This window comes from Clinocottus analis, unplaced genomic scaffold (assembly GCF_023055335.1).
Source record: "Clinocottus analis isolate CAN_PGR_092001 unplaced genomic scaffold, fCliAna1.0.p SCAF_368, whole genome shotgun sequence".
NCBI classification, from domain to species: domain Eukaryota; kingdom Metazoa; phylum Chordata; class Actinopteri; order Perciformes; family Cottidae; genus Clinocottus; species Clinocottus analis.
Window position 1 is genome coordinate 1 of NW_027176118.1, and position 14,792 is coordinate 14,792.

The 14,792-nt window shown below is 42.1% G+C and overlaps 1 protein-coding gene across 1 annotated transcript; it reads right to left on the reverse strand.

Moving 5' to 3' along the window:
• Window positions 1-190: 190 nt before the first annotated feature.
• On the reverse strand, window positions 191-10,778 carry LOC137799598 (gephyrin-like; the record flags this gene model as incomplete). Its single annotated transcript, XM_068596408.1, has 5 exons — window positions 10,257-10,778; window positions 7,014-7,056; window positions 5,345-5,482; window positions 2,194-2,286; window positions 191-281 (listed from the first exon to the last, which is right to left on the reverse strand). Coding segments are annotated over exons 3-5 (278 nt in total), but the record flags the coding sequence as incomplete, so codon positions are not given.
• Window positions 10,779-14,792: the final 4,014 nt, after the last annotated feature.

The window sequence follows — 14,792 nt, forward strand, 5'->3', positions numbered from 1 at the left end:
CTCTCACCCTCGGAGGCAAAGGGCTTTTCATCACCTGCTAAGGGAACACACCGGTGAGCAATTACAGCTGGTCAAGGCGTGAGGTGGAGGACAAAAGTGAAGTACTTTATTTTCATACACAGGTTGTGTGGGTGTTTGCGTGACAGTGACTGCATTAGTGTGTGTGAGGGTCTTTTTGCGAGCTAAAAACCCATGTGTGTCTAAAGTGTCAACGTGGGCGCGGACCTGTTCTCCAGCTTGGGACTCTCCAATGATGAAGCGGTCGCCTGGGCCATCAGCCGCTAAAATAAAAGAAAGATTTAATGGCATTACACATGTGTGCAGCTGAGTGTGTGTGTGTGTGTGTGTGTGTGTGTGTGTGTGTGTGTGTGTGTGTGTGTGTGTGTGTGTGTGTGGTAGGACGGTGTCATTTAGTTGAGTCATTTTATCTCAGTGGGCTACAGATTGAACAAATGGGTAGAGAAGGAAGTTCTTTAATTAAACATCTCAAAAACAGGCATGCACAGTATTTCCAATGCTTGCAGAGCTCACAGATTTTGTAATCAAACCCTCCTCTTATGCACGTTAAAAACATAATACCCTCCACTCTGAGCTCAGGTGTAAACTAAACAGCTGACCTGAGCCAATGGGAAAGTAGAATACCTGTTCTGTTCTATTTTCTGCTCTTTTACAAATCCACAGGACCAAGAAGGAAGCTTATCACAAGACAAATAAACACCCAAATACAAATATTCAAATATCCTTTGACATTGCAAAATGTCCTTGGTCAGTAAAAAAACTTGACTGTGACTTTAATTTCATGGTTTACCATATCTTAATGAAGGATTAAATGCTTCCCCACTATAAAAAGAAGTCTGCCACTCTCTTCCTTTCCTCTACATAAAAAAACAACACAGGATGACGAGCATCTGTTGTTACGCACTGGCTCTGTGGAGAAAGCAAGAGGTTATTGGCTGCTTCCACACCGACGGTCGAGGCACTAAAATCTCTAAAAAATCTGCACATGAGCGCCTCAGCAGACGTCAGGCCCTCAGGACAGACACATAAAACCCAGAGAGACCTGTGGTGTTCTGCTCCTCCTCCTCCATCAGCAGAAGCAGATGTCACATGCAAGAGTTTGTGAGCTGCCTGGAGCCAGCAAGCTGCCACACTGCTCTCCAGGTTAACAGGGTCGTCAACGCTTTACTGGACGCCCCGCCACGGATTTCTTGACCGAAACAAATCAACATAACTTTGCCCGGATTTCACCTCAAAACTGCTCTCAGTAGTTAGTGCAGCCATAGGAATGATACCAATCTCTCTGAGCAGAGGGAAACCCCATATTTCTTGTCACCACCTGGCAGATATGGCGCACAGCGCCCGCAATGTCAGTTCTTCACTGCCTGAGTGTCCTGTTCACATTGTTTGAGGACAATCGGGTTAGTTCTTCAGTTTTATCTACGTTCTGCAACTTACTTTGAAGAAAAAACAAGAGATGGTTGACTGGATTGGGTCGCACCAGTGATTCATAAATCTATCACCACTTTGTGTGTAATGTCCTTCCTGTCTCTGTGGTAAGTCATCAGTATATGTTGAGGATACGGTTTTGGCATAAAAGGACGTAAGGTTGTGTTATTTTTATAAAATGTTTGTATTGCTATTAAAAAGCATTTTGATCAAGTGTCAGGTCAAAAGTGTGAACCAAATTCCATATGACCTCTTTAAGTCTTTTCGTCAAGCTAACGTTAATTCAGCCCGTTAGCTAGTTGAGCAACAGACAACCTGGCAGTTAACAACTAATCTCTATGTCAGACATCGTTTCTGTGGTGGAACCTATTTTTATTTCACTGAGTAAACATTGAATTATAATAAGGCTAAGGCTTCACTCTGAACAAACAGCAGGTGAAACTGTTCATAAATGTTCCTAAAGATAAAAACACAGTAAAAAGAGTTTCTAGTTTTCGGGACCAGTCATTGTGCCTAATGAGCAGAAACACAGCTATAGCTCTTATTGCATATACGTGTATACATAAAAAGTGTAATTTACTTTATGGTGTTAATTACTAAAGTGAAATTGGACATTCCTGGACTGGTCTGCTCATTCTTTTTACAATTACATGTTTTTTTAGGACTGAATAGTATGTTAAATGTTTAAACTGTTATTTCAAAGCTTCAATCAAATGCAATTCACCTGCCATAATGTACGCTGCTTACCTCTCACAGCATAACCATCCTTGACAGAGGCAGGGAAGGGTGGCAGGTTGTCTTTGGCATAAACGTCCTGAGCCAGGACTCGACCCATCCCATCTGTGGGAGAAGAGGAAGAACATGAGTATGAGGCGAGGAGGAGAAGCTGGGCGAAGGGTGGCGGAGGGAGAGAGCGACAGCTGGAGAGAGAAAGAGAGACAGAGGCAGAAAGCGTGAGGGAGAAAGTGCATCTGATTCAGATGAAGATACAGAGAGGCATCTGCGCCGGAGGTGAGTACATATGTGTGTGTGTGTGTTTTTAAAGGGAGACAGAGTGTGACACCGCGAATCAGAATCTCTCTGCATGACTCACTACCTGACCGGCAACCACGGACACACACGCACGCACACACACACACACACACACACACACACACACACACACACACACACACACACACACACACACACACTCTCCTTTTCTTATTCAGCTTCACTGATTCACGAACAACAAGTGGAAGCTTGCAAGTGTTGCTATTCACATTTATTAACCAGTCAGACTTATTAACCACTCAGGAAACCTTCTTGTAGGAAGAACAAAACACACACACACACACACACACACACACACACACACACACACACACACACACACACACACACACACACACAATAGCTCAGTGAGAGTGAGGGAAGGAAAGAAAAACAGAAACAGACAGAGGCAGAGTGGGTGGAAGAGAAAAATCCTGGCACTAAAAATACCTTAAGCTGCTGCGTGGCTATATATATCATTTGTCAGAGCCTTTATGCTATGATTATGTGGGCGTTAATATGAAGATCCAAGCTTTGATATCAATGTGTTGAAAGAGAAAAAAAATATGCAAGTACACCCACACACATGCATACATACATCAGCTTACGGCAGTCGTAACGAGCCGCTGTAAATCTCAGTCGTTGAAGAAGCCACTCGTGCCTATACGACGCGTCTGATCCTTGCATCTTTTTTTTTTTTAAGTTGACAGCATTTCATCCGAGATATTGGTGTATTTGGCTCCTGCTTCCAAGCTGCTAGTCAAACAGCTTGTTAAAACCATGTGTTGAAGTGGAGGTGTGGATAAAAATAGTACAAAGGTGACGTCTTGTTGCCGAAGCTGAAATATGTGTTTGATCAGATGCTTTTGCGAAAAAGATCACTGCAAGCAGGCGCAGGTTTTAAAAGGGCTAAATTATGATAATTAGATCAAGGGGCATTGTGACATCACTGGTCTCTTTAGAAACAATCTGAAATTTTAGAAGACAGTAAATGTGTGACGTAAACATATGCATGCATGTGTACCGACATACTAAACACACAGTACCTGTGTACATGTAGAGTAGAATATAATTCCTTTACAAAGAAATTAGGGAGCAATCCTGAATGTGCATACACATGTATCAAACTGTAATACAAAGAAATACTACAAGTGTATATTATCAATAGAAAATATGTATTTGCATTGAAAACAGTAAGATATTGTATAGTTGTATTGGTTATATAATTAGAATAAGTATTTATTAATAAATAAGTTGCAGTTGGAATGTATCTGTGCAGCGTTACATATGTATATATATATATATATATATATATATATATATATATATATGTATATATATATATATATATATATATATATATATATATATACAAAAACATATTTTTGCACATATAGATTTATGGTAACTTATGTGTGTTTCACAGAATATCAAACTATTCCTTAAAGTACAGATTTGAGATATTACACTGTTAAGAACTTACTATTCTTTAATAGAGCGAAAGTGTGACATTCAATGCAGATTATTTTGTGTATTACACCATTATGATGACAAAATAAGGGACAGATCCTTATAATCCACACATGATATGCACCCACCATCAAACTCTGACACAGTGCACGCTTCACACACCCACATGCAGGCCTCTCTATACCCGGCAGGAGATCTTGTCCAGCTGTTGTCTCTCTAAATATTTCATCTCTCAGATCTTCCTCACCTCCTTACCCCACTGTCTACCTCCCAGCTGTACTCCTGCAAATCCCTTCCTTCCCTTCTCCAAAAACATGAAACATCACTTTACACTTTGGAAAAGAAAGAGTGTTGTTCCTTCTACCATCATTCATCTAGACGTCATGTGAGCTGCAGGGTGTTATTGCCCCCAATCCTCTCTACCCCATTTCCAGAGATGAATTAAAGAGAGTGTGTTTTCCCCTCTGGGCCTCAGCCTGGCTCTGTGTCACCCTCCGCAGGCGCAGTGGCCACTATGCCAGAAGGCTTACAAGACCCACGGGTGCTAAACTAACTTATCTCTGCATGTTTGTATCGTGTCTGCCTGTTTAGACATGCAAATTCAACAAAATACTACAAAGACGATATTACATTGTGCAACCCTGTGCTCTAAAACGACAATTATAAACCTTGTAACATTGTGAGTTATTCTTTAAAATAAAAAATCTTTAAAAAAGTAAGCAGCAACATAACTATGTGACAACAAAGACTAAAATGTATCATATGTATCACTATTGTTTTCCATTTTACTTAAAATCTAATGACATTTAACCAAAACAGCACAGTTACAGGTCATAACACCAAAACAATGACCTGAAAGACGCTTTAATGCTCCTTAAATCTGAGGGAAACTGCAGTCAGTTGATAATTCTCTGCGGTCACTCAGTGGGACCCTTCACATGTATACTGTATGTGTGTATATTAAGACATATTGCATATAGCAGCTTTAAAGCGACTAAAAGACTTTTCAATAACTTGAAAGTAGTCTGTTCCATAGGGAGCAATACATGTAAATGACACATGGATTGTTAGGAAAGGTTTGTATGTTATGTGGCCTTGTAGCCAAGTGCATTTGTGTGTGCGCGCATTGTGTGAGTGACACTGTGGCATGCAGACACATACTGCGGATTCAGGTAGAGGGTGTTTCAACGCTGCCAAGTGTACTTAGCGAGCACCTGTTCCTACAGCAATCTGAAAGGTGTGAAACGTCAACGTCCCAGCATGCTCAGTGGCTGATGTCAGTAGTCATAATGTGAAGGTGAACTGGAGATGTCAAGGGGCAAGATGAACACATTCAGGACATTTAAGTAGGTGTGAAGAAGGTTTGCTGGATCTGTGGGGTTTCTGTCCACCTCACCTCTGTAGTTGATGATCTCAGTGCCCAGGACGGCGGTCATCTCCAGCACAGTGATGAAGGCCTTGTCCATGGAGGTGAGCGGGAAAGGTGACATGCGGTGCCTTCGGGCCACTTTGGTGATGTCCACTGCACTGTGACCTGGGAACAGAAGGGACATTACAAACACTGTCATCAAATGCTTGTCACAGAATCAAACCATATCACAAAATAACTTACATTCCCTCACGTGATAAACCGTTAATACATAAGGACACATATTGGATTGGAAAAAAATCGGAAAACATGTCAGATTTTTTGAAAACCTTTTCACCAACATTGCACAAATAAATTCCAAAATATCTTTGCCTTTTCTGTACTGCAATGTGTTGTTACTTTACTGAGTATTAGATATGACATTGAGAAATGTACCAGCCAATATATTAAATCGTTTACTTTATTGTAGGCAGTAAATTAAGACGCTTGACACCTCCTCATTTTTGCATCAACACTGGCAGGTGTAGTGTCCTGTACCTGTTATTATGTTAAAGAATTGCCGTCAGATTACTGTCAGTTTCAGCAAAATTGTGAAAACTTGTTATGGTCACGAGATATGCTGTTCTATTGCAGTGGTCTTTTATAAACATACACATAAACATATCAACAACAGAGATAGTTTCAGACGTAGCGAGACCAAAGTGTTCAAATTTAAGCCAAGTCTGAATCAAAAAAAAATCCAGCGTCCATTCACCCTTTTTTTCTTCAGAATTTGAATTCTTTATTTAGACAGTTGAAAGTTAAGAGGAAGATGGAGGGTAGGCGCAGAGCAGATCTGCTGGGACACAATCCCGAGACAGTGGAGGCATCTACGTGGCTCCAAAGTCATGCAACTGAACCACTCAATTATCTCTGGAGACAAAAACTGTATTTTAAGAAGTTATTTTTGGGCCAAGGGCCACAGAAAAAATAAATAAATACAGAGAATTCAAACTGATCTTAGCGCACTGGTTTTGCTGCTGGAGCGGCGAGTTGTCAGTTGAATTCCGGAACTCAAGACATGATACAAAACATACAGTTATGTAAATAAACACATGTGATCTAATGTGTTTCCACATCTCTGTCGCCAAGATAATGGGATTAATTATTCTTTTTCAGCGAATGTGTGCAACAACACAATTTAAACACCACGAGGAGAGATTGGCAGGAAATAGTCCTGTTTGTTTGCTGAAGCTGTTCGATAGCAGCCATGTTGGTCTAATAATACCTCTCTAATAATTCCAAAGGTAAAAGGAACAAAACAAGGTGTAACTAATATGTAATCTGCTCTCTCTCTCTCCTTCTCTCTTTATCTCTCGCTGCCTTGCTCTCCCTCTGCCTCTCTGCCTCACAGCAAGGAACAGGCGCTGTGCTTTGATTTCCCTTGACCCAATTTCTCTCCTTTAAACATACACTTACGCTTCCATAGCATATTCTGATGCTTAACATGAGGCTTAACAACCTCTGGCAAAACATCACGCACACACACACAGGGGTGTGCGTGACAGCAACCACACACAATAAACACACAAACCCACCTCACACTGTCACATCACATGTGCATTTAATGTCTATTTATGCGTGTTTGAGAGCATACTCGGTGACACACCGGTATGACACACAGGAAAGAGAGAGCACCTTTGAGTGGGAAACTTACTTGATCTTAGGATATTTTCTTTGCTGTTGCATCGTGACTGCACCTAAAGATGGAGAGGGCGATTGGGAGCAAGACGTATAGAACAAAAGGAAAGAGAGAGAGAGAGAGAGAGAGAGCAGAGCAGTCGTAATTTGAGATAAACTAGGCTGCTATTTTGACATGCTTGAGATGAGAAGCTGTTTATATAACAGTTAGAAGCATTGGCAAGAGCCGTGTCACACTACACTGTGCACTTTGTCCTGCTGTTGGGAGACGGCTGCATCTCCTGCATTACCATTATCATCACTTAATGTACATTACATCATCACATCACAGGTGATATTCACACTGATAAATACACTGACATATCACATCACTACTAGATTGAAGGACTAAAAAGGAACATATGGACAAGGGCAACAACATACAGAGTGACAATAATTCATCACAAGGTCATAACAGATGTGTTAACTGTGCAACGGTGTAACATCAAATGTAGTGAAAATGTAGTGTTGAGTTTAGATAGTGGCTGTTCAGATATGGTGCAGCACGGTAAGCTTTCTCTGGAGAGCGCTGATGCAGCATGATAGAGAGCTGCACTAGCGCTTTACTACCTGTATTCTATGGCAAGGTGGGGAGGAGAGCAGAGTGGGTTAAAACTGGGCTGAGCTTCCCAGAAGCATCCTGAGACGACAGCTAACTGTTATTAACGGTGAGTGAATGGAAAACAAAGACAATTAAAAGTGGTTATGCTTTAACAATTAATGTATTTTTGCTAAATTAGTTGCAACAGTACAACAAAAGGAAACCATGGTGGAGTCAATAAGTAGCCTCTATCGCATGTTAAATCTAATAAAGACCATATTTAAATCTGCTATAAATAATGTCCCAATTCCATACAACATACTGTAAAGGGCAGCACTATATTCTATTTGTCATACAATTTTTACAACAAACAATAAATCAATGTGGTTATCGTTTTGTACAATCAGACACTGGTGCAGTAGGTGCACCAACTGTTTTCTTTTTGAGGTGGTGTTTCAAAGCTCCACCAACTGGCTTTTTCTGGAGCTTTTTGTGGAGCTTTTTCTAAAAAATGGTATTGTAATGTCAGTGTTGGTCAGATGTGTGGCTTTGTGAAAAATGAGTTAAATATTTGACACAAATACAGAAAGTACAGTCTCTCAGCAGGCTGTCACCTTTCTGAACTGTCTCTGACTTAAATTAAATTGATCAGATTTGATTGGACTGCTAAAAAGTGGGCGGGCTCAGAGTTTTGCATGATACAGAGCTGCAGAGGGCTGTTGGCTCGACACACCTCCCCTGGTGTTACATCAGGTGGAGGATGAGGGAGAGATGAACGAGAAACTCCTCGGTCACCCGCCACGTCATCGCTGTACTGCCTGCATGCAGGGACACAGGGCCGTGTAAAGATTGTACTGGTTTGACTGGTTAGTTGTTAGTTAAATATGTACATTTTTGTACGAGTAAATTTAGTCAACAAACATCTGAAACAACAAGGAACGGACTAGATTTTTATATATTTGCACAATAACAAGATGCAATCTAACAATTGATACAGGATTAAACTGGGGAAACCTATTTTTAATTTCACTAGGTGTTTTTGAGTGTGAACTCACAACACTACATACTCAAAACCTGCTTATGATTTGTGTGTGGAGTGGAATTGGGACCCAGCTCGGATTGTCTTCATGTGTAATAATGCACAGCAGATCTGATCAGAAGTTCCTTGGTGGAACTTAAACAATTTGCGCAAAATGTAAAGTGCAACGCATATAATTAGTGGCAAATGAAAGCAAAAGCAAAAATAGATGAAACAATAAACTGTCAAATAGAAGTGGGACATGGACATGCCAGTGGTCCCATTTTCATCTCACCACTGCTGTTAGAAGCCGCCAACCTCCTGGTGATCATGCCGTTTGTTAATGGTATTTCTAGAAAACTAACATCAATGCATTGATGCTGCTCAGCACTTATAAACAACAATATGTGCATCTCCTTAGAAAGAAAATCATCTGTCACAGTATGAGCATGCTTTTGGAAAGCTCAGCTTTAGGGAAGGACTAAATAAGGGAAGGAGAATCACATGTGGTACGTTATCAGGTTACAAGTTGGCACAGAATTTAAGTACTGTACACCAGCATACGTAAAAAGTACATAACTCTCGACAAAAATAAATTCTGGTGCCATCTGATTCCAACATTTTACAGTCTGTAGAAAATGAGGGCCGTAATTTAAACTGCAGTGTCTTTTGTCCAATTGTTGGTGTTTGACTGCCTGTTGGTCTGTTGCTCTGTCTGTCCTAAGTCTTCTGGCAGTCCTACTTTTCTTTGTTGCATCTGCTGCATCTCAATAACACACATTAGTTGGGTGGGGGCAGTGTGTGTTGTATGAAGAACCAAAATGCCCATGGCGGAGGACTCTCTACCTCACCCACCCCTTTCTCCCTCTCTTCCCCTCCCTCACTGCCATCATAACTAGGCTAATACTGTGACACCACTAGGCACCAAACAGCCAAGGTGAGAGGGTGAGAGATGGGGCAAGGTGGGTGGGATGGTGGAGGAGAAGGGATGGAGAGACAGAGAGATAGAAAACCCCCAGCTAGGTAGACAGAAAGAGACAGCGAGTGGAAGGATGAGGATCAGCATGACGTGGTCCCACAGCCCGGAAAGAAAAGAAACGAACAAAAACAGGAAGCACGAACTAGACAGACTTCACTAAACTACAGAGCCGAGACACAGCAGAAAGGAGGGAAAACAGGAGGAAAAGAACAAAACAATAAAGACCACTCTAGCGGCCTGATGGCATCTACTTAACAGACATCCAGCACACCAGACATAGCTACTGAAAGCAGAGCATGTTAACCGTAAAGACAGAAACAGAGACAGACAGACAGATGGAGGAAGAGAAAGAGAGACAGACAGAGAAAGTGAACAACAAGAGACAGAAAAGTGTGCAAGGGGAGACGGAGAAAAGGAAGACTCCTAACAGACTGGACAGAGAAATAGTGAACGACAGACAGATTGAGGACGAGAAAGAGACCAGTGGCAACAGGCAGATAGAGAGACATAAAGAGAAAGAGAGTGAGCGAGAGCTAGAGATATAGCTCGGCAAGCGAGGAGGGAGAGCGGGAGGGGGTAAGGGGAGGGAGGGGTACACACAGAGCGGGGCGTTTGTTTTGCGCGCTCCTCGGAGGAGGGTGAGGGAAAGGCAAGGAGGGGGGTAAGGGGGCGGGATAGTTACTCGAGAGCTGAAGGTCCTCCTGCGATCATCTTTAAGCCCCTCCAACCTACACTGGAGCTAGTGGAGATAAAGCATCGAATCACAGGCATCAGTGCATCTGTCCTGGCAACCACAACACTACAGACAGACAGACAGACAGACAGACAAGACAGACAGACGGACGGACGGACGGACGGACAGGTGGACGAAGGGACAAACAGACAGACAAGCATCCACTACAACAAGCGACCCTATAGCAGGAGAAGGGAGCAGCAAGGAGAGAACTGAGATAGACAGAAAGAGAAGAAGGCAGAAGGAAAGCGCAGCGGGCTTTCAGGTGGCATAATGCACCCTGTGGCGCACACACGGGAGGCCCTAAAGATGAACAGCTGAGAAAACATTTTGAACTGTATAACTTTCTCAAAAAGGAGAAAGAGTGTCACTCTTGTGATGTTTCCTGTCCAACAATAAGTGTCATTTTGGTCAGCGATAATGTTATCTGGTTATCTGAACACTTTTAAACAATAAGACTGGGGATATTTCCTCATAGTCAACAAATCCCATGAAGGATTGACTCAATAAATTGATACAACTAACAAATCTTTCCTAATGTAGATTCTTCCTCTGTGCATTGAGTATCGCTATCAAAAATCTTTATTACCATGAACACACAACACACTGTTTATTCTATAATCTCACATGCACCATCCAGCTGCTATAAATACTCAATAATCGTTTACCTTAAACTGCATCAGACATTTCACAGGTACAGTATGCATCTATAAGGATATTTATTTTTAAATCTGCTCTCTGCTCTTTTAACTCCTACGTTCTCATTTCAGATATTCTTTTCAGCTTATTTTTTTTTTATGTAGACCTCCGTGATGGCACCAGCCGTGGTTGCTTGGAGATTTGTGCCACAACCGCACAGCCCTCATATATAGAGAGAGGGAGAGGCATGAGGAAAAAAAAAAGAGACAGAAAAAAGACAAAGGTGGGGATTAAGGGAGCTAAATACAGCTACAGCAAGACACAGATCAAACTTGCAGACATTGAAAAGCACATGAAAACTAACGACAGCTAGGACATTTTCGTAAAAGGTGTGCCTTGCTAAAAAATAACTGCAAAAAACATCTAAAATAAAAACAAGACACATTTAACGCAGAACAATTACAGCAGAATCTCACTACCGAGCTATTGTCTTTAAACACACAGACAAACCACAAGAATCACAAGCTTCCTAATCCAGTTTCACATATTCCTCTACAGTAATGAATCATGAATCTGTCCTGCAGCTAAGAGTAATGCAGTAAATATACAATCACTGTTAACTAAGAAACAGCTAGAAACCTTGATGCAGTGTTGAGTGACGACACTAAAACGGACACCGGTGGAAAACAAGACCTCAGTATGGCAAAAAATAGCTAAGTAGAAAAGATCATACCATCAGAGGGCCATGGGGGAGACTGTTTGCAAATGGAGATGAACACAGTGGAGAAGCTACAGGAGGGTGTGTGCTGGGAAGTGAGTGTTGGTGGAGAATGGGTGAAGAAGCAGAATGGGGGTTGTTGGACGTATAGGGGAGGGGGAGGAAGGGAGGAGGTGAGGGGGGGGGGCAAAAAAGCAGACTGTCAAACACTCTCACACTCGTTTTTAATCTACTCTCCACTGCAATCCCCCCTCTACTGGTGAGAAAAGAGAGTGAGCTCCAATGAGAGATGCATGCAATGTTCCCACACGCGCCTCATACACACAAACACAAAGAGAACTGCTTCGAAACTCCCTCAGTGAGCAAAACTGTATGAAATAAAGTCACTGAAAGCCATCGTTGACACATCTGTGTGAGTGTGTGTGTCTGAAGATTTGGGCTCGACACCTTCACTCGTCCTCAAGGCATATTGCACACACACACACACACACACACACACACACACACACACACACACACACACACACACACACACACACACACACACGAAAATAAAAGTAAAATAAACAGTGGCCCGATGCTAGAAAACGCTAATCACTCTACACGCCGACCCCGTTGTCGCCACGGAAACAGCCTGACGAGGGGTTGTCATGGAGATTTGCCAGGAAGATTAATGGGCTGGGGGAACGTGCGGCGGCGGCGGCGGTGGTTTCAACGGACACAGAATAGTGAGCGTGGCCAGGTCAGCGAGACAGGTGGCTCCAGGGGCTGCAAGCCCCTGCGGGAAAAATCGATAGCGCCAATAACCAGCTGGCTGAGGAGACGCTCCAGGAAATGATGGGATGTAACTACGGAGGTGCTAAGCTCAGCACAAAACAAAAGGAGCTGTCAAGACAAATTATGCAAAAAAAAGGGGGAGGATTTATCCGTCCGCCCTGAGGAGGAAAGGGCTGTGACAGGGCAAGGGGAGGTTAGTTTGAACCAGCTTTATCCGCCTCTCCCCACGGGACGGGGCAAGAGAGGGATGGAGCACGGGACAAAACTCTGGAGTGATGGCGACCGTGGTCGAGGGCAAAATGGTAGTGTGGCAATCCACAGCCAAGTGCTCGTCCCTGGGGAGTGGAGGTGAGGAAGTGTGATTCAGCAAAGGCCTCTGCTCTCTCCACTGACTGCGAAGCACTGTTGGCTTCTTCTGGGCTTCCCAATTGTTGCCCCGTGGATGATCTGTTCATCCAGGCACACGCACTTGCGTTCCAATTTAGACCAGGTTCACACACACTCACACACACACACACACACACACACACACACACACACACACACACACACACACACACACACACACACGCACACGCACACACTGCAAAAACACTACAGCATTACCAGTCACTGATACACAAATCATATCAAATGACCAGATGTGTGATGAATGAGAGAGAATGAGTGCTGGTGGAGATCCTGAGAGAGAGGCAATGGGGAGGAATGCTGCTGACCACTTAAAGGTGGTGATACACAGGGAAACTTCTCCAGCAACAGGCAACACTTTCCAGCTCAATTGCAGATTTACCATATATATATATATATATATATATATATATATATATATATATATATATATATATATATATATATATATATATATATATATATATATATATATATATATATATATATATATATATATATATATATATATATATATATATATATATATATATATAAAAAACTTTAATCACTTTTCACTTTCTTTTTTGTATCCAACTTTACTTCCATGTGTATCACCACACTAACGTGAAAACCTCTCTGAAAGACCGATGTGCGACACACCTCCCCCTGCAGAAATCTGTTAGATGGTGATATGAAAAATGTGTGTTTGTGTTTGCAAAATCGAAGACCCCATTTACACCCTGTGTTAACATGCAATCTGTACCTGGATAATGACATCAGCTCACTGCCTTTGCATTTAGACTCGGTACCAATACCCACGTTAACATGGGTATTAATACCAGGTCTTGAATATGCAAATTAGGTAGAACTTGTTAACAAACATGGTATGTTCTGGGTCAATGGAAGGGATGCATATTTTTGCTTTGCATTTACAGCTTCATACAGCAGGAAGAAGGTTGCGGGGACCTTTAAACTTGGGTGCATTTTTGTCTTAGAGCAGCTAAAAACCTGGATTCAAATTGTATTCACTACTATATTAACGATCCAGTCAGTGTGTATGATTTAATAATTCCTCGTTAGCTTAGAATGAGCCCTTTGTATCTACATAGAGATCAGGACCTCTTTTTGGAGTCCGGCATGTTGCCATGTTTCTACAGTAGCCCAGAGAGGACAAGCCAAACGCGGCTTTAGAGAGAGCCTTTTGCGCTTTGACATGAGCCGAAGGCCACCGTCGTTCTCTAATAAGCTTGGCAGGGAGGAGGTGAGTGGACGGGTATTCAGTTGGTTACAATCTGCAGCCTCACTGCTCTACACACTGGTCCTTTAAATATACTTGACTAAATAAGAAACAATCAATTTAAAGTTAAAAAAACAAAGCATTATTTACTCGGAGTTTAACACAATTTCATTTAAATGTTGCAAAATCTGTATTGGCGCAGCGAAAGTACACATCACCTCTTTCCAAGACGAGCCCATTTCATGACATCTCTAATGTGAAATAATAAAAAAGGCTCATTTGCTAAATAGAAATGTGTGTTCACATATGAATGTTAGGTATCCAGACACAGATCATGTGTTATAACCACGTGTGTAAATGGGGTCTACTCTATCAATATCACCCTGCATTGATTCGCACTGTGACATCATCACTTTTCTGGATTTTAACTTTCGTGTCTCCAATAACTCCCAATGCATCGTAACATAAGGCATGTTGTTTTGATCTTGGAGTACCAATAAGACAATAAACTATAGTAATGGTCTTGCTAACCTCTTCCAGTCCTACATGCTATATATTGTCTAAAATGCTAAGTGTCTATGTGCCGCTCTTCCTCAGCTGGCTGTATACATTTGTGTTGCTGTGTGTCACTAGTGTGGTGAGGTGCTATGTGGGATGCTCGTGGCCAGCATGCCGGTAGATCAGAGCTTGGTAGAAGGTTAGCGGGTTTACCTGGTCCAAGGTA